The 24,140-nt window shown below is 38.6% G+C and overlaps 1 protein-coding gene across 3 annotated transcripts in view; it reads right to left on the reverse strand.

The window, feature by feature from the left end:
* si:ch211-51h4.2 overlaps positions 1 to 24,140 on the reverse strand; it is an 83,632-nt gene that overhangs the window by 58,396 nt on the left and 1,096 nt on the right. For 2 of the 3 annotated variants that reach the window (XM_044198584.1, XM_044198582.1), the window contains exons 2-7: positions 18,118 to 18,159; positions 16,974 to 17,047; positions 15,980 to 16,048; positions 15,224 to 15,326; positions 11,773 to 11,911; positions 6,558 to 6,623 (exon numbers count right to left, since the gene is read on the reverse strand). In XM_044198584.1, coding sequence (XP_044054519.1) covers positions 6,558 to 6,623; positions 11,773 to 11,911; positions 15,224 to 15,326; positions 15,980 to 16,048; positions 16,974 to 17,047; positions 18,118 to 18,159 — 493 coding nt within the window. The remainder of the gene's footprint in view (positions 1 to 6,557; positions 6,624 to 11,772; positions 11,912 to 15,223; positions 15,327 to 15,979; positions 16,049 to 16,973; positions 17,048 to 18,117; positions 18,160 to 24,140) is intronic. The other variant, XM_044198583.1, reaches the window with a different exon arrangement.

Consider the following 24,140-nt stretch of genomic DNA (forward strand, 5'->3'; position numbering starts at 1 on the left):
TAAACACAGAGTCCTTTTTACTGGCCGGGTGTGGCTACACATTTTGACAAATAAACGCAGGTCTCAATTAGAAGCCGGGTCTAGTTTTTATAGAAGTTCTCTGGATGTATAAAACTTCTTAAAGCCCACCAGGTCACCCGCTTGAGCTAGTTCTAAGCTGCTTAGATCGCACATACAAATCTAAATGTTTAAACTTTTGTCAATATGGACAGGCTCACATTGATTCTCCACAATTCAATAGTTCAGTTCATTTTACGGAAACCATGAGCACCAAAGTAAATTTTTCTCTCTCTGAAATTGATGTTTTTCGATAGCGTGATTTTTATACAAGTAATATTCATACTGATTTAAATAAACAAATTGATAGTATTTCCCATCTTTGCTGAGCAAGAGTTAAATGCAAAACGAATTAAAGGCCTGTTCCATATTGACGCCTGTCCCAAATATAGGCAGGTTGAGTTCGGTGAATAAAAGCCTGGGCTAATAATTTTAAAGTTTTACGGTAATTGGCGGTTATTATGTCATTCACAGCCATTACATTATCAGTCTCGACAAGGAACAACTCCCTAAATTGGTTTAAAACTATCAAGAGTAATAATTGTTACAAATGTATTTGTATATAAATTGAAATATTAAAAATACGTAGTGAAATAAAACGAAAACATTCAAAGTTATGGTCAATTGTTAGCTCATTATGCCAACTATATTAATTATCAGGAGTAAGATTAGAAGATTTAGGTTCACCAGCTGTAGAAACAAGGGGGAGCTTGTATTCATTTTAATTAAACACATGAGATTTAACTAATACTTAATGGTTTAAGATACTGTTTTAATTATCTAGTATTTTGAGCTACATAGAAAATGTCTGTTGAAAGAATATTAAAAGAGACAATAATCTGGTCCCTGGGTTGAGACTGAATCTCAGTAATTCAAATCTTGCAGAGTTCTATTTGGTTTGTTTCCAGAACACCCACCACTCTACAGCAGTGGGACTGAGAGGAGAGTTTTTGTGCAGAGACCTGCAGTACCTATTGATTGCTGCCCCTGGGGAGGGGGAATACGGTGGTTTTGCCAAAGGAGGCTGCCCAAGGTTTTTTCACTCCAGTAACCCTGCCTTCCCACTCCCACAACGCATCGCAGCATCTCCCCTGGCACTGAGTAGGCCGATAATGAAGTACCCATGCGTGCCAATGAAGGGGTCCAACCAACCCGCAGAGTTTGAATATTATTTGTGTTAAGTATTTACTGGGGCATGACAAAATAAATTAGTCCTGTTAACTGATAAAGGTAATTACAGGCTTGGCAGAGGGAAAGAGGAGGTGTGAGGTGGGCAACAATGATCACTTGAAGAGACGGCTAACGGCGCTGCATTGATTCTTGCTTCAGTGACTTGAGAGTGCTATAGGAGTTAGTCAATGACAATAGTATGATAACGCACTATTCAGCTATACACAGTATTACCCCTGTGATTGCTCTATCATCTATGTGGGGATCATCTTCATGATAAAAGAAGATTTTCCTTTGGGAGGAGACAGGTCATGTCAGCTATAACTCATACTACAAAAAGAAGTCAATTATCAGGAAAAACCTTAACATGGGCCATGTAAAGGGTTTGAAAAAATTACCAATACTGTCATTTTTCTGGCGTGGACAATCTTTCATCCGAATATTAGAAATGGTTTGAAACTATAAAAGGCTACAGGTTACAGTTAGTGCATAGAATTACATTTTTCATGCTGTCCCATTGTATAATAGAACATATTAGAACTTGTACTGTCCTACTTACTTACTCAACAGCAAAAGTAATAAGTTATGTTTCTTGATACATTACTTTTGTTACTTAAGTTCACCTCTGTCAAAGCTGCATTTAAACAACTCAAGAGACTCCTCACCCACATACCACATGTCTGTATGTATGTATTTACCTCATGTAGAAATAGAAAACATGACATTATGGTTTAAAAAGCAATCAGTTGACAATTTAAGGTATTTATTGACCACCAACAGCTAGCTTAGCTGTGGGGTAAGGGTGACTATGAGGACTTCTCTGGAGTGCTGTATGCAGTGAAGCAAAAAGAATGTAGGCTTACCAGTGGCTAATGTTAGCAAGCCAGCTAAGAAGATAAAACAGGAGAAATGCAACTCCCAGTAACTCTGAAGTTGTTTTATTTACATGGTTTGGCCCCTGTGCCAAGCTAACCTGACCAGTCTGTCCACTGAACACACAGACACCAAACTGATATCAGCCCTCCATCTAATTCCTGGTAAGACCGAGCCCAAGTAGACACTTCAAATTGTCTAAGTAACAGACTGTTAGTGGGATTACACTACTTCTCACTAAAAATGTAATCACATTAGTAAGGCGTTACTAAGTAATGCGTTTCTGCCCAACACTGAATATCAGACAGTGTTTTTCACACTCACTATCATTTCTTATGCGAGAGAAAGTAAATTAAATAAGCCTGACCAGTATAGCCAAAGCAAACAAAATGACGGTATCTGATTTCAGGTGGACAGGATTTTTTTTTAAGGCTTAAAAGAATTCATTATTCATTAGACCACATTTAGATTTGTGATATCTTGTTGAAAAATTTGTTGTACTTAACTCAACCTGACTGAGGCATCTTTAGCTCTTGGTTGAAGTATGTTAGGCGCCCCAAAACTGCCCAGGGTGTACTGAGGTTTTTAGAACCAAACCTTTTCAAGTGGCTTCCTTCCAGCAGGAAAATTAATCTTGTCATGGCTCGTTTATGGAGGACTTTTCAAAAGTAATTATATTTATTTGATGTAGTCAAGCTTCGGAGGGCTTCCTCAACAGAATGATGTAAATTAATACATCCAAAAAAGGTCTAATGACTTAATTACCTTTTTTTAAACAACCTGCTCAACCAAAGGGTTGAGATGTACATTAATGGTAAAGGTAGGACTGGCATGTAAAATAACAAAACCTTGACATCGTCAGGGCAAATCCAGTTTTAAATCCAAGGAGGGCAAAGTTAGATGGGATCTGATGGAGAATGCTGCTCTCAAAGCCCAGCTAGAAGAGTCTCAGTTCCAGCAGCACCTGTCTTATTGCAGGCAAGCAGCTGCAGAATGAAAAGTTGGATATTAATCTCTTCAAGCTGGGTCTTATCCCAGTAAGTACACCTATTCTACTGCAGAAGTTGAGAGAACAATTAAAGCTCAATGCTGGAACGGGCTCGCAGCAATGACACCAGAACTTTTGAGGAAAAGTTTCACAAACTCAAATTTGAGCTGAGTGAGGCTCGCATTGAATGGATAATCACTGTTAATAGGCTGATTCTAGCAGATAAGATCCCAGCCTCAATCTCAAACTGCACGAGGCTAGCAAGAAGCTGCAGCAGCAAAACACCAAGCCTGCTGCAGACAGGTGTGAGGAGAATCCAACCTAGAGCACAAAGGCTTCCCAGACACATGCTATGGAAATATCTGAGCTCATTCTGGAATCCTGGAAGCAAAATGAGCGGACTGGTCAGCCGGAGGAGAGTGCAGAGAAACTCAAACAGCAGCTCCTAAAAGATCAGCAAGACCTGGAGCAGCAGGCTGCTAAATAGAAGGAGGAGAGACCAGGGTTCTCTGCTGTGAAATAGAGCCAAACTCTGCATCCAAGTCAAAGGTGAGGTGAAGGCCCTAGACTTGGAGGAGGAGCTAGAGAAAACCAAAGCCTCCTACCTTGCTAAACTGGAGCAGCAACAAAGGGAGAACACTAAGATCGTGGCTGCACAGAAAATGGTAGGAGGAGGAGAAAGCTTCATTTCAGAAGACTCTGCAGAAAAAGGAGGAGTGAGCTTAGAGGAAAACCATCATGGAAATCAGGCTGGATGAACTCAAGTCCAGGATGAAGAAAGTCCACAAAGAAAGATGCTGGCTGGTCAGTTTGTTTACTCGGTTGGCCACAGCATGGGAAGGATTACAAAACTAGTCTCTTGACTTGATTCTGCCTATTATCAATGAAATGAATAAAAAATGTCACAACTGTGATGTTACACATTAAAACAGCTTTACTAAGATCATGCAGGAAAGGTGTATTAATGTTGTTTTTGTATAGATCTCAGACAAAATAATGTGTCATGTACCAAGGTTTTTTCCGCACAGAGCAGAATAACACTAGAATATGGTTTCTATGTTTACTCTCCTTTTATTATAAATGCTTAAATTTCCATTTTTCCATGACAACCAGGCAAACTCCATCTGCTGAGGAAGATCATAAGAAACAACTGAAAGCTCCAGAACAGCTACTAATGGAATGTTGTCGGAGATTGTTGTGTCAGTTTCAAGACTATTTTAGTCTATTTTTGAAATTAAGATTTCAATTTCTGAGAACAAACTGTTGGAGTTTAATAACCCACAGTACAGTCACAATTGTCCGGCTTAAAGCATGAAAACATATTCTGTAATATATAAATAATAAAAAGATCTGTATCTGTACACAAAATGTTGCCCAAACGTTATGAGGACCAGACAGCTAGAGCTACAAAACTTGAAAATCAGAAAAACACATACATTTTATTCATTTTTAAGTACATTAATGCATTTAGAAATACTGACTCATATCGGCCAATTTACCTTCTTGAAATTAGCAGCCACAGTGTTACGTGAAGTGAGTGACAGATGATAAGGCTTACAGCTAATTATTCATTTAGTATTTATTAGTAGAGATTTAAATTTCAGACTAGGGTTAGTCATCTAACACAGAAATTACCCTCACCATCTGATAACGGAATATGTTTGCCTCTGCTGTGTGTGTGTGTGTGTGTGTGTGTTTGTTTTTTAATTAAAAGGAATGCTGTAAGCTCATGCAACGCTTTCAGAGCCTCCCACTCTAGTGGGCAGCTATCATCTCTCAGGGTTGCATCAATTTTTTACAAATTCTATTTCATGAAAAAGATTTTATTGTGAGATCATGTAGCCTTAAGCAACACTTCCCTGAACTGACAATTCACTTTCAACTTTTTGCTTTGTGAGAAATAAAAGTGGAACTGATGAAGAGTCAGACTGATGTGGGAGACCGACAGAAGGTTTTTGTTAATAATCAGTGTTTCCACCTCTGATATAACAATCTGAAAACCTGAAATGACGTTTGATTTTCTTAGATTATTTTTTCCACTGCACAGTGAGGTGTTTTGTTGTTTAAAGAGTTTGTTTCTGTCTGAATGAGTCACACACTAAGAGCTGCTAACCCTAAAAAGAATGAGTGATTTTTATGTATAGGAAAACCAAACTCAGAATAAAAGTTACTCATATGTTACAAAGGAGCCAATCTAAGTCCCCCTGCTCCCCTCACCACACTGCATGGGTACTATGCAGTGGACATCATACTGTGGATTTTACAAATTACACTAACCCTGGACTCCAACCAAAGTCATAAAAAACAAAAATCAGGACCTATGGTACTGGTATATGGGAAAACAGAAATTATATTAATGACAAAATAGCTTGCCCACTGCTCATACACAGTGAGCAAACAAACTTGAAGCGAGTAAAACAATAAATTAACGAATTAATAAAAGACTGAGGGGCCTGATTACAGTCTACATTCATATGTAACTTGAAAAGCTGTACTTATTGCTCGATTGTCAGTGACATTACTGTAACCTACAGTATCTAAAGAGTTTCATAGCATATTAGTGATTCTGGAGCTTTTCCTATAATATTTATATTTTTATAGCTATTATATATTTTTGTTTGTTTTTCATATAATATCCACGATGAAAGGAGTGGCATTGTGGATCTGTTGTGGCAAGACCTTTGGCCAGCCTCTCTTTATCCCAAGTACAAACAAACGCTGTATCTATCACATGAATATCTATCAATGTCCTTATGAGAAACTGTCCTTAAGTTTTAATTATTATCCAATGCAGTGTGAGCTTTAGGAATATCAGGTAGAGGCTTCTTTTTTGGACCAGGTTCCAGGTTGAACCGGTTGAACAGGATACTCTATGCTTCTAGGCCAACTAATCTCTTCATTCAGACTTCTCATTTTTAGCCCACAATGGCTGTTGCCTTTGGAGGTTTAAATGACAAACATTGCTGGTGGAAGATATGTAACTAATTAACATTAATGTCATTCTTAATAGCCAAAATGAAACCTTTGGCTGGTCTAGTTAATGTGCTTTCTGCAAGCCGGTGCCTGTTCCCAGCCAAAGGTCATTAAAAGAAGCATCAATCCTTAACATCACTCTACAATTGTGAACAAAAGTCGACAGTGTGTTGTTGTAGTTCAACAAGACTAACAGAGTGGTGAGTCTTCTACAGTGAAATGATTTAGCTGATCACATCAGTGTGATGAGTTGGAATGCCCTAATGTCCGATTAGAGATTTTAAAGGATTCAGATTCAATGAGCCGATCTCATGCTGGATTCAGATTCCACAAAATGCTACTGAACTCCAACCCATGTAACCCTGCAGTAAGTTATTCAAGATAATAAGAAAGTAAAATTACAGTTTAGTTGCAGTAATATTTTTATCTATCTCTCTCTCACTTTGGGCAAGTTTTTTCTTTTACTATAGATTTTGTGTGTATGTGGAAGACTTACCTGACATTAAGAAGAGCAGCGTAGGCCTCACTGCCAGCTAAGACGTAACTAATCCCAATAGAAATACTGGGGAAAGATAGAATAAGAGAAGAGAAAGAAATTAGGACAAAGGAAACAGACAAAGAAAAAGGAGAGAGAGAGGTTGTTAGGTATTAAGCAGTAGTTGGTCATCATCTACTGTCATGGTTAGCACTCCTCCGCTGTATTAAACATTAGGATGTTGCCTCATCATAGCACCTGAGGCTAAGAGATTTCATTTTTAAATCATTTCTTGTTTGCAGCGCAGTGCTTTGATCTTCCACAACTTCTCTATTTTATATGTGCTCAAAACAAAAGTTGCCTTTGGGGGCTACTCAAATGTTTTGGTTGTATATATATATGCATCACACACTCACATCAAGCCAGAAATCTGTGTGCCTTCATAAAGGAGCTGGATGTTGCTGAACATTAGAAATGAGTGTTTTTACTGTACGCTTTTATCCAAAGTGAATGACAAGACAGATTTTTGTAGCTCAACATCTGTTCCATTCCTTATAACTCTAAGTCTCTGTAATCTCTCAACAGTTGGTTGTTGAGAGTGCAAATCCATTAGCAGTTTCTCCAGACAGCTAAGTGTTATTTTGGAGAGCTGAGTTACACCCACTCTTTCAAATCTCCTCTCTTTCAAATCTTCAGAGGAAATGCCAAAAAAAAAAAAAATGTAGGAAGTTTCATGCAGGCTAGTCCTCTCATCTACAGCAGTCTAAGCCATGTTCTCGAACAAGAACAACTTACCAAAGCTGCACAGGAAAGAACAGAGAGCATGTGATGTCAAAGAAGCTGTAGGATGATTCAAACTCGAGATATTAACTACAGGTATTTAACTAAAATCATTTTTTTACATATGGAACATTTCCCCCCAAAAATGAGCTGCAAACATAAACACACAATCAGCACACAAAAAACATTTAGCCATCAACGACAGAATGTAACAGTGGGGTGGATTTGTGCTGCTTAATTGCCCTTGCAGACCTCTAATATCTATAGTGTGATATATCTTGTTGTGGGGGCAGCAGTGGCTTAGTGGTAGAGCAGGTCGTCCACCAATCAGAAGGTTGGGGGTTCGATCCGGGTTCCCTCAGTCCACATGTCGACACTGAACCCCGAATTGCTGTGCCTTCAGTGTGTGAATGATTAATTAGTTTCTTTGTACTGCACTGCCATCAGTGTATTATGTGTGAAGCGCTGTGGTCAGAAGACTAGAAAGGCGCTATACAAGTACAGTTCATTTACATCTTAATACCTAAAATTGAGCAACAGTATGAAGTGTGACAATGCGCTGATTATTCTTTTGCTGAGAGACCACTGGACTATTGGTCAATAACACATTATCTTATGTCAACAAGTAAAATCTGTCCCTTTAACTTTTAAAAGTACGCAAACTCTAAACCTACTCTGTGTGAAGAATGACACTAAATCTAAAAAGAAGAAAGAAGAATAGCAGTGTTAGACTTAACATACATTGATGCACTCTGTATATGTTTAATTTCGAAAGGCGCGACAAATCTACTGGACTGGCGTGGCTGTTCGTTGCTAAATCAATGGCAGCTGCAGGGTTCTGTGCATGTGTGTCACCTGCATGCTTGTGCATGACTATATACAGCGGCTTTGGAATGAATTCCAAATTATCCATCCAAACACGATACATACAGACAAATGAAAGGAAGATTGGTGTTGGTTCACCATGAACCTCCGAAACAACTTCAGCGCTCCGTGGCACAGATTCTCCAAGTTCAGTGAGAGAAAATTACATCAAGAACTATTTGTGAGGATTCTGCTGAGAACTAATCTCCCTCTAATAAACATACTGTACATGAAAATTAAATAGGAAGCTTTGGCAAAAGTTCAACAAGGAAGAAATGTTTTCACATTTTGCCTTTATTCCTTTATGGATGTATTTCTGCTATGTTATCCACTATCTGTTTTCCCTTTAATTTGTCACCTGTCTGCATGTGTGTGTGTGTATTTAGCTGGCTCAGTGAGGCAGAATAAAGCATCATGGTTTTAGGGTTCAATCCTCCAATTCAAATTTTCTAAACTATACAGAAATACATAGATATATTACATTAAAGCATGTGCACCTACTACATATACACAGTTTTATTATGAATTAATTATAGGTAATTATTACATTTTTTGTCAGCAAACAATTTGTTTTGGTATTTCTAACTTATTTAAAATGCATGGTCACTGAATTATGTGCATTCTTTGAGTTGTGTGCGTGCATGCATGTGTATACGCATTTGCATGTCTCTGTATGCCACACACAGTATGAGCGTGTCATTGTGTGTGTTGTACAACAGCTACACCGTGTAGGGCAGTACATAAAGACCAAGGGGCGCCAAGGGTAAAAGATGCAGGTCATGTTTTGTGTGGTGTGTGTGTGTGCATCTGTGGGGAAGCCTCGGCATTGATCGACCACTAAGCCTCCTTGAACACAATGAGGGAACTATCAATTGGCCAGGTGTTACAGAGCTGCTCACACACTGATAACAAGACCTTCCACCAGCGATGCTAAAAGCCCCCTCCCCCTCCTATGTGCCCATAAGGACACACACGTCAACACACAACTCTGTACTTTATGCTACACTAGTGTACCATTGTAAAAAAAATGACAACAAATTACTATGCTGCATATAACTGAATATCCCTAGTAACTAGAGTTGGTCCTAACCCTAACTGAAGCCATGTTTTTGGGTGTTTTTTTCTCAAGTAAAAATTAAATATCAGCCTATACAATAATTTTTTCAGACCATTACTTTTACTGGGTGACACAGACAGACCATTTGTTTGGAGCCACTGGAGAAATTGATTGACGTAACTGAAACAGAATGCAGTTCTCCATTAGGGAAATCAAACATCAATTTGCTTTTATAGCAGGGAATGGTGCGAGTTTCTTTAAACTATTAAATGTTTGTAATTAAAAAAAATAATGTACGGTATATTTCTTCAGCAACCAGCCACAGTAGTCTATTGATTCAGAATTTCATTGCAAAGTTTAATTTACTAGCTGTCAAATTTAAATTAAGGACAGAAAACTGTGACTGAAAACAGGGCGGACACCTCAAAAAGTTGGCGGACTGCAGATGCTGCAGCAATGATCATATTTTATTAGTATTTGGCTCAGGCCTGTAAATCTCAATATCTCAAGACTGTACAGCAGAAGCCAATGATATTAAGTCTGAACCTCAAGGACGGTTTTTACTCAAGTCTGCTGCCCTGGCTCAGTTTAGAGTTGTTGTTCCAGAACACTGAAACAGGAATGACGAGGCAGGTTTCTCTCCAACATCGCTATATTAAACATGCTAGGATATTGCACTGTATTCCAGTAACAATGGCCAAGCAGAACAGACAGTGAAACTGCATGTTGTGATTCGATAGTAGACTTGGGTTATAATTCAAACAATGTGATAGATGTCAGGAGTCACTATTTCAGCTTCAGTCTGTATTGATCTTAGTACACATGCTGTTGAAAACAAGTCATGGGAGCCTATTTCCACTGCCATTAAGAAATAAATAAAACTATTGTATTGATTGTACTTTTTCATAGTTATGACTTATGTCAAAATTATGAGAATATTCTAATATGAGACAGTATATCAAAAATATTAGCTAGTAATTCAAAATTAGGACTTAGTATCTTGTAATTATGAGAAAGTATCCATTAATTATATGGTGAATTATAATTATGTCGTAGTACATTCATTAGTCCCTCTGTAAAACATATTAAAGGGAAATTCATCAAGGACAGACAAAAGGGTAGGGAGCAGTCTTGGCTGCAGGATGGTTTATACTTGTAACTGAAAACTGTAGCAGTGCTGGACAGTGCCGTGTATTATTGTGTACTGTTTACTGTGAGTCTAAATTTTGTGCCCACACTGCAAAGCAATTTCCCTCTGGAATAATAAAGTTAATCAAAAATCAAAATCAGACGTAAAAAACAAAACAAAACCTGCATTAATTGATTTTATGGTCACCTGGGGGCAGCGCAAAAAAGCTGTAAACGCAACATTATAATATCTCTAAAGCTGATATGATGCATGTGTCAAGAAGCAGTTGCTTATTCACACATCCAGCAGACACAGAGCAACAACATTCACTCTCCTTTAGCTCTGTTCTGGTCTCCAACCACTCTTGAGGGAAATATCGGTCTATTTAGCAGCTAAATAATCCACTTCACCAGCTAGTCGCTAACTTTGTCTGCTGTTCAGTGTACAGTAGGATTTCTTTTAAACAGCTGCCTGAAGTAGCTGGAAACACGTTTGATGAGAGCGCTCAATTACTTTAACATTACACATAATCATTTGATCTATTAATACATAAAGATATTGATTAGAGCAGTTTAAAGGCACCTTTTGGTTTTAGATGTACAGCATGGTTTAGAATTATTTTAACTTAACTAAACATTGAGTATGTTCTTGTGTATACACAATATATACTGTCTTTGGTTTTGATAATTCAGACGAATGTCTTTTATGCAGCAATTTGTTTTATCCAAGCCAATTTTCTCTTACAGGCGACAATAAAAGTAACTTTGACCTCTTTAGAATGACTTACTATCACATGAGTATGAGAAACTTAGTTTTGACATAAGTCATAAAAAGAGTCATAAATAGAGTTTTTAAAAAACCCAATTAATTTTGAAAAATGTTTGGTGCTCATTTTTAAATCATAAGTGGCACAAATAGGCTTCAATATGCTCAGGCCCAGCTTTTATATTAACCACGCTTTTTTACTGGTTTCTAAACAAAAAGGCACCATATTCATCATTATCAAAACATTTTTGCAGTGCCTACAGTGAACTAAACCCCTCAAGGATCTCTTAAAAAAAAAAAGGTCTCCACACCCCCACTTTAAGGACTAAAAATCGAAATTAAATTTAAATATTTGGTGCTGAAGTGGAGACGAACTGAACATGATGGGTGAAAAGGTTTAAACATATTATTGGAAGACTATTGTGATCAACCGCTGGGAGCTGCTTCTTCGTGAAAACAGCTCACAGCACAACGACGGAGGTTGAACTTAAGTCTATTTGTGCTGTATGTTAAGTGATGGGAAAAACACATCCACCCACATAACGCTCTCCTACACTCATATCACTTATTTATGATTGGTAAGTGTTGCCATGTTAAGACGCTGCAAAATTATATGCTCTGTCATCACCATGGTAACTTACAACTGGAAGAGGAGGATGCAATTGAAGGCGTGACTCATGGGCCGGGAGAGGAAGAGGTGGCCAAGCATATGAAGGTTGGGCTGCAGGCTCTCAGCTTGGTGGTGCACAGCTACTGCATCTGGCTGTAGTAAACCTGTATCTGGAAGACACAGAGGGACAGATGTACAAGGCTGTCAATAAACTGAACCCCAAACTACTGAAAGTCCCTACAGCTAATGACAATATCATCCTGACTGCCATTCTGACCTCATATAAAGTGGAGAAATGACTGCTTTTACTTAGTAGTAGTTATTTAATTAGTATTTGGTCAATGACCAAAGTATCAGGTTAAAGCAATGTAGATGATCTGTGACCCCTAATCGCAGGTTATGACCTCACTGTTTTCCTTCTCAGACTTTCATTTGAGAGACTTTTAGAGGGCTGAAGAAGGTGGAAATATCCAGTACTTCAGAACAGAAACGTTAGTCTGTTTAATTCCGTAAATGTTCTCGCAACTCCTCAGATTACCCTTGGGATCGCTACACACGCAGAACACATACATGTATTATACAAGGTAGTGTCATGACACTCCCCCTCCCTCCCTCTTGGTTTGCGCTCCCATGCATGCTGCATGGAGAGGCGGGGAGCTTCCAGAGCCACACAGCCAATCATAATCGTATTTCCTGTTTATGGTGTAATAACTTTGATATGAGTGGTCCTGGCAGAGTGTACATTATTAAACATGATAGTTGAAACAAGCATATTAAAATGAATGGCAAACAAGCATGTTAAATTAAGGCAATGCAGAAGTCCATTATATAAAAGTAGGGCACTGACACATACACACCACCATCACCATCTGTGTCAGTGCACGAGTTTAAAAAATTTAAATAATAAATTAAAAAAAGGTGCCAGTCCTACACCAGCAACTGCTCAGCATGCACATGCAGCTTTTATGGGTAAGATGTGATTTTGTCTGATTTAATTGGATAATGATGGTTTGTTTATACTAGTGGGCACAAAAAAAAAGGCAGAGGTGGAAGAAGTATTCTGAGCATTTACTTAGATAAAAGTGTCAATACCACACTGTAATAATACTATTAATATCACTAATATCATTAATATTTAGTAAATGTCCTGCATTCCACATTTTACTTAGTACAGACGTGTTATCAGCAAGTTGTATTTAAAGAATGAAAAATAAAAATGATATTGACCAAATCAGTAGCTTTTAGCAGTGCAGATCCCCTCACTGGTGACTGAGCAGACCGCTGTCAGCTTAGCCGTGACACACATTACATTACTTCCTCGTTAAAAGGTTATTAAAAAGACAGCGAAACAACAGAAACAATCAGAATTTGATAACTGTCGTAAATAATAGGCTGCTGAGCTATTAACCTTATTAGCAGGGCTTGTATAGGCTATTTTTGTACTGAACGTGACAGCTTGGACTAGCAACACACTGAACGTACGACTGAACTGAGGACAGTGAGAGTCAGCACTGAACGTCATTTGTGGTCACAGTGGCCACTGTTCAGCAAAAGTTACATAGTCTCCCTTTAAAAAAAAAAGGTAACAACAGCGTGCATTCCATAAGTGACAGTAAGCAGAAAAATCCCCAGTACTCTGCACTAGTAAGTACAGAACCACTTCAAATGATTTGAGCCCATGGACTTAAAGCCGATCATTGAAAATGAGATATGGCAAGTTACACAGACAACAAATTAGCCATTACACAATATAATTTCTCCTGTCAGTGGGATAGCCCAAGCAGCTTAGAAGTGTGGGCCTAAGCAGCCACTGGTCCATATAATTATAAATCAGTTCTTAAATCATGGTTTAAACCCTTTGTGAAGCTTTCTGCATAAATTGCTTAATTTCCTTGTAGGCTACGCTTGAGCAAACTGGACAAATATAAAAAAAAAAAAAAAAAACTCGCCAATTATCCTGTCACGAGAAAAGGAACAAAGTGAAGTTTAGAAAATTGGCAGCGGGCATTCTCAGACACATAGCCTGAAGAGTTATGCTGTGTTTGGGAAATATGAGTAACAGTCCATTTTCTTTCCAGTGCCTCTTAATGCTTTTATGTTTGAATAAACAACTGACAGCATAATATGCTTCAAAGATACCGTAGGTGACTGTCACATCCTGATTAAGTAGTTAACCTTTTTTATTAGTAGTGCAATTGTACAGTCTCTGTTAATCTGCCTCTCTTTTCTATTTCCAGAGTTTGAACACACTTACCTCCTATCTATGACTGACATACAGTACTTGGAGAGGTCAGTCATAGATTTGAAAGATCTGAAAGTGTAAATACATCTGGATAGTGTTTGGCCACATGATGCTGGTAGTGGAGATGATAAAAATAGACAGATGTGCAGGGGAGATTAAACCTTGAAACTTGAATATCAAAATATTAGGTGGCTATCTTTCTTCAGCAGACCTTCTCACATTCAGGGAAAAACATATTTTGTTATTCAGTATATAAAAGATGGCTTTGTTATGCTGGTTGCTCATCCAACCAAGGGCAAGCACAAGCTACACTGGTGCATGCACACATACTCACACACACATATGATAAATGTGCGCCGTTGGTGACTTTGTAAAGCCACTGGACAGAAGAGCAATCAAACTCAAGCACACATTCACAGCCTTCATACATGATGAAGTCTAATGCTCCATGGATAAGATGACAATGCTAGGACTTCATTTTTCCGTTTTAAGGGTTTTGTTGTATGAAAATAACTTAACACCACGTAGTATTTGGAGGTGTGATAATTATTGATTTGGATTACCACAAATGCAATAGGAACATAAATATATAAACATACACATAAACCTTTAAAGTTAGACAGTGGCATTTTCAAATCTCTAACCAATAAAGGCCAGTTGCTAATAAAGGGTGGGCAAAAAGTATTAAGGGGGTGTGGCATTGGAATCAAGAGCATCGCAGTGGTCAGATTGACATGACTACGTTGTTGTACTGACTTAGTGCTGTGGAAATGTATTGTCCCGAATTTATCAAGACAAGTAATCATGGAGGAAATATTGAGTTTGCATTACAGCATCTACGTAAAATTAAATTGGATCAAAAAACAGAGAGGCCTCTAATTAAAATATGATAATACACAGACAATTAGGGAAATAAGGAATAACTTGCAACTTGCCGTCACCCTCAGTATTCTATCCCGGTTAACGTTTCAAAAGGCTTAGACTGTAAATGCAGATTGAGAGAAAGTCCAAGTAGGCCCTGATGAGTGGAAAAGTAGACTAAGATTCAATTTCATTCAATTCCAGGGAGTTATCTGTGTAGTCCATGAATCAATCAAGTTCTTACAGTGCAGGTTACTGGTGTGAAGACATTAAACTGTTCTTTTAACTTTAAGATAGTTTAACTTAAATCTTGGAAGGTAAATGGAATTAATTCAAATATTTCCATTTGAAGAAATGCTTAATGAAAAAGGTTTCCTACCTGCTTCTGCTTTTTCACCCTCATCCTCATCATCCTCTTCCTCTGTGGGGGCTGGATCCTCCACGCCCACCTGGTTCATCACAATACACTCTGCAACACTTGTCTTAAGATCAACACAGAAAGATGAATCCAAGTTATAAATTAAAAAATGTTCTCCCTGTTGTCTGTGAACAATTATTACTAATTTCCAGTTTTACTATGATTAGCTAAATTAAACAACATCCAAAAGAAAAGAATTCAGCATGTAAGGTAAATGGTATGCTACTGCAATAGACCTTTTTCCCCAGCAGACATTTTGGCATGTCACGGCATGAAAAGCACAGGTGTCATTAATAACATTAAAATGATTGCATTCCATTTGGGTAAGCCAGTTCAGTGGTCCTGGTTTTCTTCATGCTTACTCATTGTCATGGCTTATTGGGACACTTGATGGAAGCCATCAGCCATGACACTTGTTTCAACTGTGCGTTTCCTGCTATGACCAGTCAAAACATCTGCCGTGAAAACGGTCTATTATTATTATTCTTAAGTTCACATTTGTTGCAAACTACATTTTCTGGTTAGATTTTCAAGAATTTACTGCCCTGTATCATCTTTCAAATTTTACTTCGCTAACCCTTCTGTAAATGAGCTCCAGCTGTGTCTTACATTGTCCTTAGTACTCCTGTATGTGCTCCAATAGTTGTACTTTTGTTAGTAAAGTTCGGTGTCTGAGCCTAAAAAGTAAAATGCATGTACACTTGTTCAGCTGCTTACCTTTAGAGATTCCAGCTGGACCACCTGACATTTCTGAAGAAGTTCCACAAACAGGTAGACAAGCAAGGCCTGCATAACACAGGATGGGAGTTTTGCAGTTGGTGGAGAACAAATGCAGCGCCAGGCTCCAAAAACTGCAGCTGCTTTAATCTTGGGAGGTTATCGTTGCTTTTGTTTGCATGACGTCAGAGCTAGTCTGGATCAAGTCGGATATTAATCTAACCGGCATGCATTGTGCGTCGACCGCCGGTGATCGATTCTGAACAAGCCGAATCACTTGATGAATCCTGATGTAAAACACCTGTGCCATTACACCATGTAAGATCTCTGGGAATTGCAGTCCCAAGTCACAGACAGGCTTCAAATAGAGAGTGCATGAATAAATGGCAGTGTATAGAAAGACAATCAAAACACATTGAATGATACAAAACAGGGGAAACATCTATAAATACAGGTTATTTTATTATCTATGGCTATCCCTTGTTTCTTTTCTTTTATATACTTTTGTAAAAAGGTCAAGTTTTGACCTTGACAAAGTAGCCCCTGTCTAGGAAATGCTGTTTCATCTTGACTTTTGTCTCAGTGTCGTCTTTGTTAGCGACAGAGTTGCCTAAATCTTTAAAATAGGCTTTGTGGTAAGCCATATTTGAAAGCCTTAAGTTGAGCACTAAAGGAGAAACTTGTTGCAATCTGTTTTTTCTTATATAAAGTACTGATCAGGCTCCTATTAAGTAAATAAAAAGGCTGTATGCGGTGCATGTATCCCAACCAAGTACCCCTCTCTCTGCCATTTCACCGATCTCAAAGGGAAATGTAAGTAATCTCATAGGTGTCTTAGTGAATGGGTTATCTTTGTTATAACAGCTGCTTTTGAACACGCTTATGATGATTCCTAAGGATCTCATTTGTGCTCATTTCAAAATATCTTAAATTTCCACAGACAATGCGAGTCTTTTAAGAAAATAAAAGTCCAGTGAGGCCATGTATTACTTACCTGGACAAAGAAGCCAATGAGAAAGGAGATGAGGAAAGGCACCAGTCCAGCATGGGCTATTGTTACTGGAAGACCTAGAAATTGAAAGAATGTAGAGCTGTTTCTGAATTTGATTCCCACCTAGTAGATGTGCTAGACAATCTACCGCCTGTCTATCACTGTCTCTGCTCGTCTTTCTCTCTCACAGACACTCCTTTCTGCTCTGGCTCAAACTTACTATAAAATTAAATGGATAGCGCTGATTTCAATATGAGATGATGATTTAAGTGATTGAACAAGTATTAACTTGGAAGGGCTCCACCTTTGTGGAACTACATGAAGACCCTGCTAAAAACAAAGTAGTTAAATGTAATGTCCCATGTAATTTCCACCTCTACAAAAATCTCTCTGGTGTTAACTACACTTCATAAACCACAGTTAGATTTGCTCTGCCAACGAAAGCCGAGAGATGGACAGAGCCTTAATTATGTTCCAAATGAACTGATATTATAAAAAGGAAGTCTAGTAGAAAGAACAAATATAGCTCACCAAAGTTTTTAGTCAAACGTGCCTATACACACCTGTATATCGCAATTCAGTACAATAACCTCTCAAATAATACCAATGTAAAGCTTTAGGTTTTGTTGAGACTGTGTGACAAAGATGTTACTCTCCAGTACATTTTCAGGATATAGTGTGCGGTGTTGTGGATCTTAGACTGAATTATATAGTATAGGGTATTATAAGGTGTTCCTGTTATTTTGTCCTATCTGGAATGTTGTTTATCAAAAGTGTGCCAACGGCGTGATCTCTAAATGAATTGTAATGTGCCTCTTGTCAAGAGTGTGTTTCCCCATTTCCAACTGATCCTCATGTTCCCCAAATCCCATCAAACCAATCTCATCAAGTGTGAAGAGACTGGATTTTGTGATCCACAAATCTAACTCATCATCAAGTATTTGTTTTCAGTATTTGTTTGCTATCAAATGTATGCTCCCCAAATCCAACTGTTTGTCAAGCATGTTATCCAAATCCAACTAGTCTTAATCATCAACTCTGTTCTTTCCAAACTCCAATGGTTGTCATCAGATGGTCATAATTTTTGTTCCCCCCTATTGGCAGTTAACGTTTATAATAGTTAATAATGTAAAATAGAAGTACTCACCTAAGATTCCAGTTCCCAATATTGTTGCAATGGTCAAGAAATCTAGGAAGACACACAGAGCTTGGTCAGATCAATCAAAGTATTCAGAAAGTCACAAAATTAAGACCAACTTGATACCACAAATAGCTGCACAGAAAAAAAGCAGGTATGCTCTTATTCTTATGCCAGAATAATTATTTTTTTTATTAAAATAAAGGAGGTCTAATGCACTGATATGACAGCAAAAGTGGAAGTGTTGAAATGTTTTTGCTCAAGACTGACAAAGGTGAAACATGTTGGTGTCTGTCACAAAGTCATTGCTTTACAAGTCACAAGTAGGTCTCAAGGCTTGGCTATGAAGTCCCGGGTCAAGTCCCAAGTCAAGACAGGTGAGTCCCAAGTCAAATCCAACAAGTCCCATGTCAAGACAGCTAAGTCAGAATTGGAAGTTCCTTGGAGTGCACATCACTGTGGACCTCACTTGGACCCTCAACACCACCAGTACAGCCAAGAAAACCCCACAGCGTCTTCACTTCCAAGACACTAGAGGAAATACAGAGCATCCTGACCAGCTGCCTCACTGTCTGGTATGGGAACTGCACGGTCTCGGACCCTTGCAGAGGATTGTGAGAACAGCTGAGAGGAAAATCGGCGTCTCCCTACCCACCATTGATACCACCTATCACAAGCGCTGCATCCGCAAGGCCACCAGCATTGTGGCCGACCCCTCCCACCCCTCAAATGGATTCTTCACCCTACTGCTACTCAACACACTGCTGCCACACAATATGTATTTATTGTCCTGCACTGTCTTAATTTTGCACTGTTTTTTTCCTGCACCATGGTCCTGAGGGAACAACATTTCATTCTAACACATACCTGTATATTGAGGAATGACAATAAAACCCACTCAAGTCATGTGATTTGACACTTCTGGAATCTGGTTAACATCAGAAAGGTCTCAAGTAATCCTTTACAATAACGCTGCAACAATAAAGAATTAAAAAAAACAATCTATGGGACACATATTAGGGCTGAAATGATTCCTCGAGTATCTCAGTTACTAAAAATCATTGATGCAAATTATTTGCATATAATTACATGGAACGCACTGTTTCACACGGATGATTATTACTGTCGCACAACGCGCTTATGCTGTGTGCGATCAGAGATGGTTCAGAGCGACTCTGGTGTGATTTGACAGCACGGGTTACAAGAAGGAGGAAGAGAGAAAATAGCGAGGTGCGCAGAGAAGAGACAGGCCAGAGAAAGCGACAGAAAGTGTCCATGAAAACTCTGTATAGTGTATCTATTGTAAAAGTGAGCTAGCCTATCATCTCAGCAGAAAGCAGGAGGCTACGTTAATTATGGCTATATGTAAATCAATATGGTGGCTAGATATGACGTCCCTAAGTTAGCTAGGTTTTGTTCTAGATATTAACCGCAGAAAATAAAATGCTGCGGTCAATTTGTGAAAGCCTGAGCTTCATTCATGTTATTATGATAGTCACAGCTCCTGTCCACTCGTTTTTGCCTCCTACAAATGCCACAAAGAAGACAGTAAAGATTTACGTTATGCCTGAGCTGTAGTTAAGCTGAAACTTGTAGTTCTGTAAGTTAAGTATATATACCTTTTTTTAAAGCAGTAAGTGTTTGTTTTTGTTTTCTTTAAAACCCAGAATGTAATATGGGACTTAAATGCACTAAATGGATTTAGTTTTGACCTATAATATTAATGTATGCAATTTAAGCAATAAAAATGAATGTGTATGAAAAAAAGAGATGTCTTTTCTCTTTTGCATATTTACTATTGCTCTTTAATAAAGCGAAAGTATTTCTTATCTGATTACTCGATTAATCGATGGAATAATTGGTAGAACTTATATTGTTTGATTTTTGTCAAGACTGTCAAAGAGGTGTTGAGTCAACTCTACAGCAATTTTTAAGGCTGTGACAAAATTGCCAAATATATTGATTGACACCTTCCAGGTCAGGGACAGTTCAGAAAAGCAGATATAGGCAGGATTGCAGTGGAAAGTCTACTGTGTTGAAAAAAGATATCTGCATGTCCAACAGGCAGCACAAACTCAAACAAATTTAGTACCAGCCGTGGTATCTCAGCTGAGCTTTCACTGTAACCGGTCCCCCTCTACTGCTCCATCTGTTATTTCAATTTACTCACAGTTGTAGAACAAAATAAATTTTTCTAAACGGCACACATCATCTCTGAGATCATTCATTCTCACACAACCCTGTCCTACCTCACTGCTATTGCTCTGAGATTCACAACCAACATTATAGCAAATGACCATGACCACCCACGCTACCTCGCCTAGCTTAAAACTACTCCCCTCCAGCTGCAGATATTAACATCCAAGAGGTTGATACCATCTGCCATACACACCCTCAGTGTCATTACCACTAACTCAACTGGAATGATGTTATGCAAACTGCATACGGTTCTCTCTGCAGCAGTCTGTAATTTTGTAGAGTTGTTACCACTGTATGATGTTGGCTGATGGGTCTTTTATAACTGTATGATGTTTGTGTATGATGTTTTCATGTTCTCTAATGTTCTCAAACAAACCTGTGGATGCCATTACCCCCTCGGGAAGAATAAACTAACCTGACTAAAGGAATGAATTGAGTGACTGTGGGTACAAATCGATCCCTTAGGAGTATACTCGAAAAAAGTACTGCCTGGAACCTGAGAGCTACGTACAGTTCTGCAGTGAAATAGGATACTTTGATCAGATTGATCAGTACAATGACCTAAGGTATTAAAATATGGCCCAAGTTGGATATGATCTGATTGATACTATAACTAGAAATAAATTTGGGAAATACGCTCATCCACTTTCTTGTCAAGAGTTAGATGGGAAGATACCACTCTCATGTCTGTACGATAATTATGAAGCTACAGCGAGCAGCTGATCAGCTTAGCTTAGCATAAAGACTGGAGGGGGGAACAGGGGGAAACAGCTAGCCTGGCTCTGTCCGGGGGGAACAAAATCCACCTCCCAGCACTTCCAAAGATCACTAATTAACACGTCATATCTTGTTTGTTTAATCCATACAAAAACCAGTGTAAAAATGACAAGTGGGCTATGCATCAAAGTGTCAAACTATTCCTTTAATTAATACATATTTAAAAAGTTTATACATAGCATGCCTTTGGATACAGTAATATCAGGGTTTCCAGTAGCAATTTATACTGGAGGTGTCCTGCCTTGCCTGAATTTTATGAAATTTTAAATCAGGCTTATTAAGCTTCAGGGAAAATGAACAGTGGTGCTTCATCACACCACAAAGGCTATGTAATTAATGAGTGAGGTGGCGTGTAATTTCATTAGGGGACATTAGCGTGTGCTGACATAAAAGTTACAAGAAGAGCAGCCCACACATGGCAAGTAACATTAGCATTAGCAGCTAACTGGCCACTAACTCGTCCTGGTTACTGAAGCCATGTGCTGTTTTATTTACAGGGAATGTCCTAATATAGCATTATTGAAAATACCAAACTCAGAAGGATTACACTGACCCAGGAACTGAGGTAAACGATACCCAGGCAGCAGCATTTTAGCGAGTGTATCACTCCCTGCATTTACTATTGTGTGTGCCATCATCATCAAAGATGAAAAATAACTGATTTATTTTGGTCACACTTTTGTTATTAAAAAGGTAAAACATTTCAAATCCTAATCACTGAAGAATCAAATCAGTTTTGAATTGCAGTGTGATGTATGGTTAGAAATGTATCTATCTGTATTGGATCCCTGCTAACCTATTTCCTGTGGAAAACCTTTGAAAGTATTGACAGATGGACTAATGCATTATTGCTTTTGTCTTGAAATAGGATTTGTTGACTATAAGAAAACTCTAGAATACACAAGCCTTGCTTAATACTATTGTAATGTCAATGGTGCATTCATGTCATGCCTTTGGTTGCAGTAATGGACTCTGTAAGCAGTACTCAATTAAAAAAAAAATAAAATAAAAATTCCTGAAGGCTTACATTTATGCAAAAGCTTTCATGTTTACACTACATATTTCCAAAAAGTCCATTCCTACACACATTAAGGCAGCTATGAGACCCTTTATTGTGATGACAATAAACACCATCAACCAGCTCCTCTGTCACCACATGTTGATGGTTGTATTGACGAGGCGGGTCACTTTTCTGTGGCATTCAAATCCATCACTTGCACTCTACGGACCTCCCATCATCACTAGAAATAAGCTGTCATTTTAAATCAGCCTGATCGTTTTTCACGATTCTCTTATCAACCCTTTTCTGTGCTCTCCCACCACCCTTCTAAAGATGGCTGAGGGACATATGGCATCAGTAATTACACATCATCATAATCTTTTCGTCTTGTTTGTGTTCTCACAGCTGCCGAGGTATGTAATATGACTCAATAACTTGCGTTACGGAGACAGAATAATAACAGTGAGACAGGAACATGGACAAAATGACCTTAATAGACATTTAATGGCATTTTGATTTTGACGTCTCACCCATTTGACCCTTGTCTTTGGGCATGCTACAGTATGGCACTTCTTACTCACGAGCAAAAGTTTGACTGCACAGCCTTACAGAACATTGTTTATATGTCAAAAAATAGCTAAACAAAACCTCAGAACATTTGATGCCACATTTTACCAAAGGTCCCACTTCCCAACTTGCTGCACAGGTTGCCATAAATAAAATATCTGACCAACAAAACCATCACATTTTGTGCTTTTTTCCCCCTTTTTCTTCAAAATGTGGAATGGCCACTTTCCTCTGCCACGTGTCTCGCCACCAGTCGCTTATTTTCACCTGTCAGTGAGAAGCTTCACCAAGAAGCTATAAGGGTGACGACCCACCGAGCCTGGTGTGATGTGAAGCTCGAAGCTCGTCCCTATTTATTTTCTATGAAACGTGAGTGAATCACTTCTCAAACGCACTGGGACAGGAAATGGAGGTTGACTGACGCAGTGCCAAAAAACAGACAAAGAAAAAGTGAAGCAGTGGGGGGCCAGTAAGTGTTGTCTTGATCAAGCGTGGAATAGATTAATAATTTGAGTCACTTTCCAAGCAAAAATGCCAAATATTTGCTTGTTCCATCTCCTAAAATGTGAGGATTTGCTGCTTTTCTTTGTCTGTCTTTGTCTGAATATCGTTGGGGTTTTCCCACTCTGTTGGACAAAACTTGGTTGAAATGTTATGACATCAGCTTGGACTCTGGCAAATTGTGTTGGGCATCTTTCCCTATTGTGTGACATTTTACAGACAAAATGATTAATGGATTAACTGAGAAAATAATCAGCAGATTAATTGATAATGCAAATAATTATTAGTTGCAGCCCTGGTGCACATTGCACAAAGCATGGAAAGAATTAATGGGGGCCCAGGAGCTCAGTTTTTCCCCTGGGCTCCCCTTGCAGTTCAATCCCACAGAGATGAACAAGAAGCGGCAGAGACGTTGTCACATCATTTGTTCACTTTGAATGGGTATTCTCCATTAAGTTCATGGAGGTACAGGTATTACTAATAACATTAACAATGGCTCTGTTCTGTTTAAGTGTCAGAGTAAGCCGTGACAGTGAGAGAACATGAACAAAAGCAGGACTGAAGCAGCTAAACTGTAAACCCATGCTTTTCCTACTGTGACATGTCAAAATGTCTTCGATTAAAAGGCCTATAGCATGCATCATTGTGCTGATGAACATCGAGCTACTGCTGCAACACAAAGGAAGCTAGCTGAGCTGTATGCTAGTTTCCCTCTGGGGAAAAAGAACTATTGAGTGCTCTTGGTCACTGAACAGCATCACTGGAGCAAATGGAGTCTGAGTTCTTTGCTCAAGGGCACCTCAATAGCAGCTGTTGAGATAGGAGGGAACTTTAGTCATTCACTTGATTGTGATGATTACTTTTACCTCATTCCCCAATAGTCTCAGTCATCCTCAAGGACTCAAACTTCACTATCACTTCACTAACCTCTAGGCTACAGAGCTAGCTACATTTGTTGAAATATGAAGAAAATAACTGCAGGATATAA

The sequence above is a fragment of the Siniperca chuatsi genome, linkage group LG6 (genome assembly GCF_020085105.1).
Source record: "Siniperca chuatsi isolate FFG_IHB_CAS linkage group LG6, ASM2008510v1, whole genome shotgun sequence".
In the NCBI taxonomy this organism is placed as follows: domain Eukaryota; kingdom Metazoa; phylum Chordata; class Actinopteri; order Centrarchiformes; family Sinipercidae; genus Siniperca; species Siniperca chuatsi.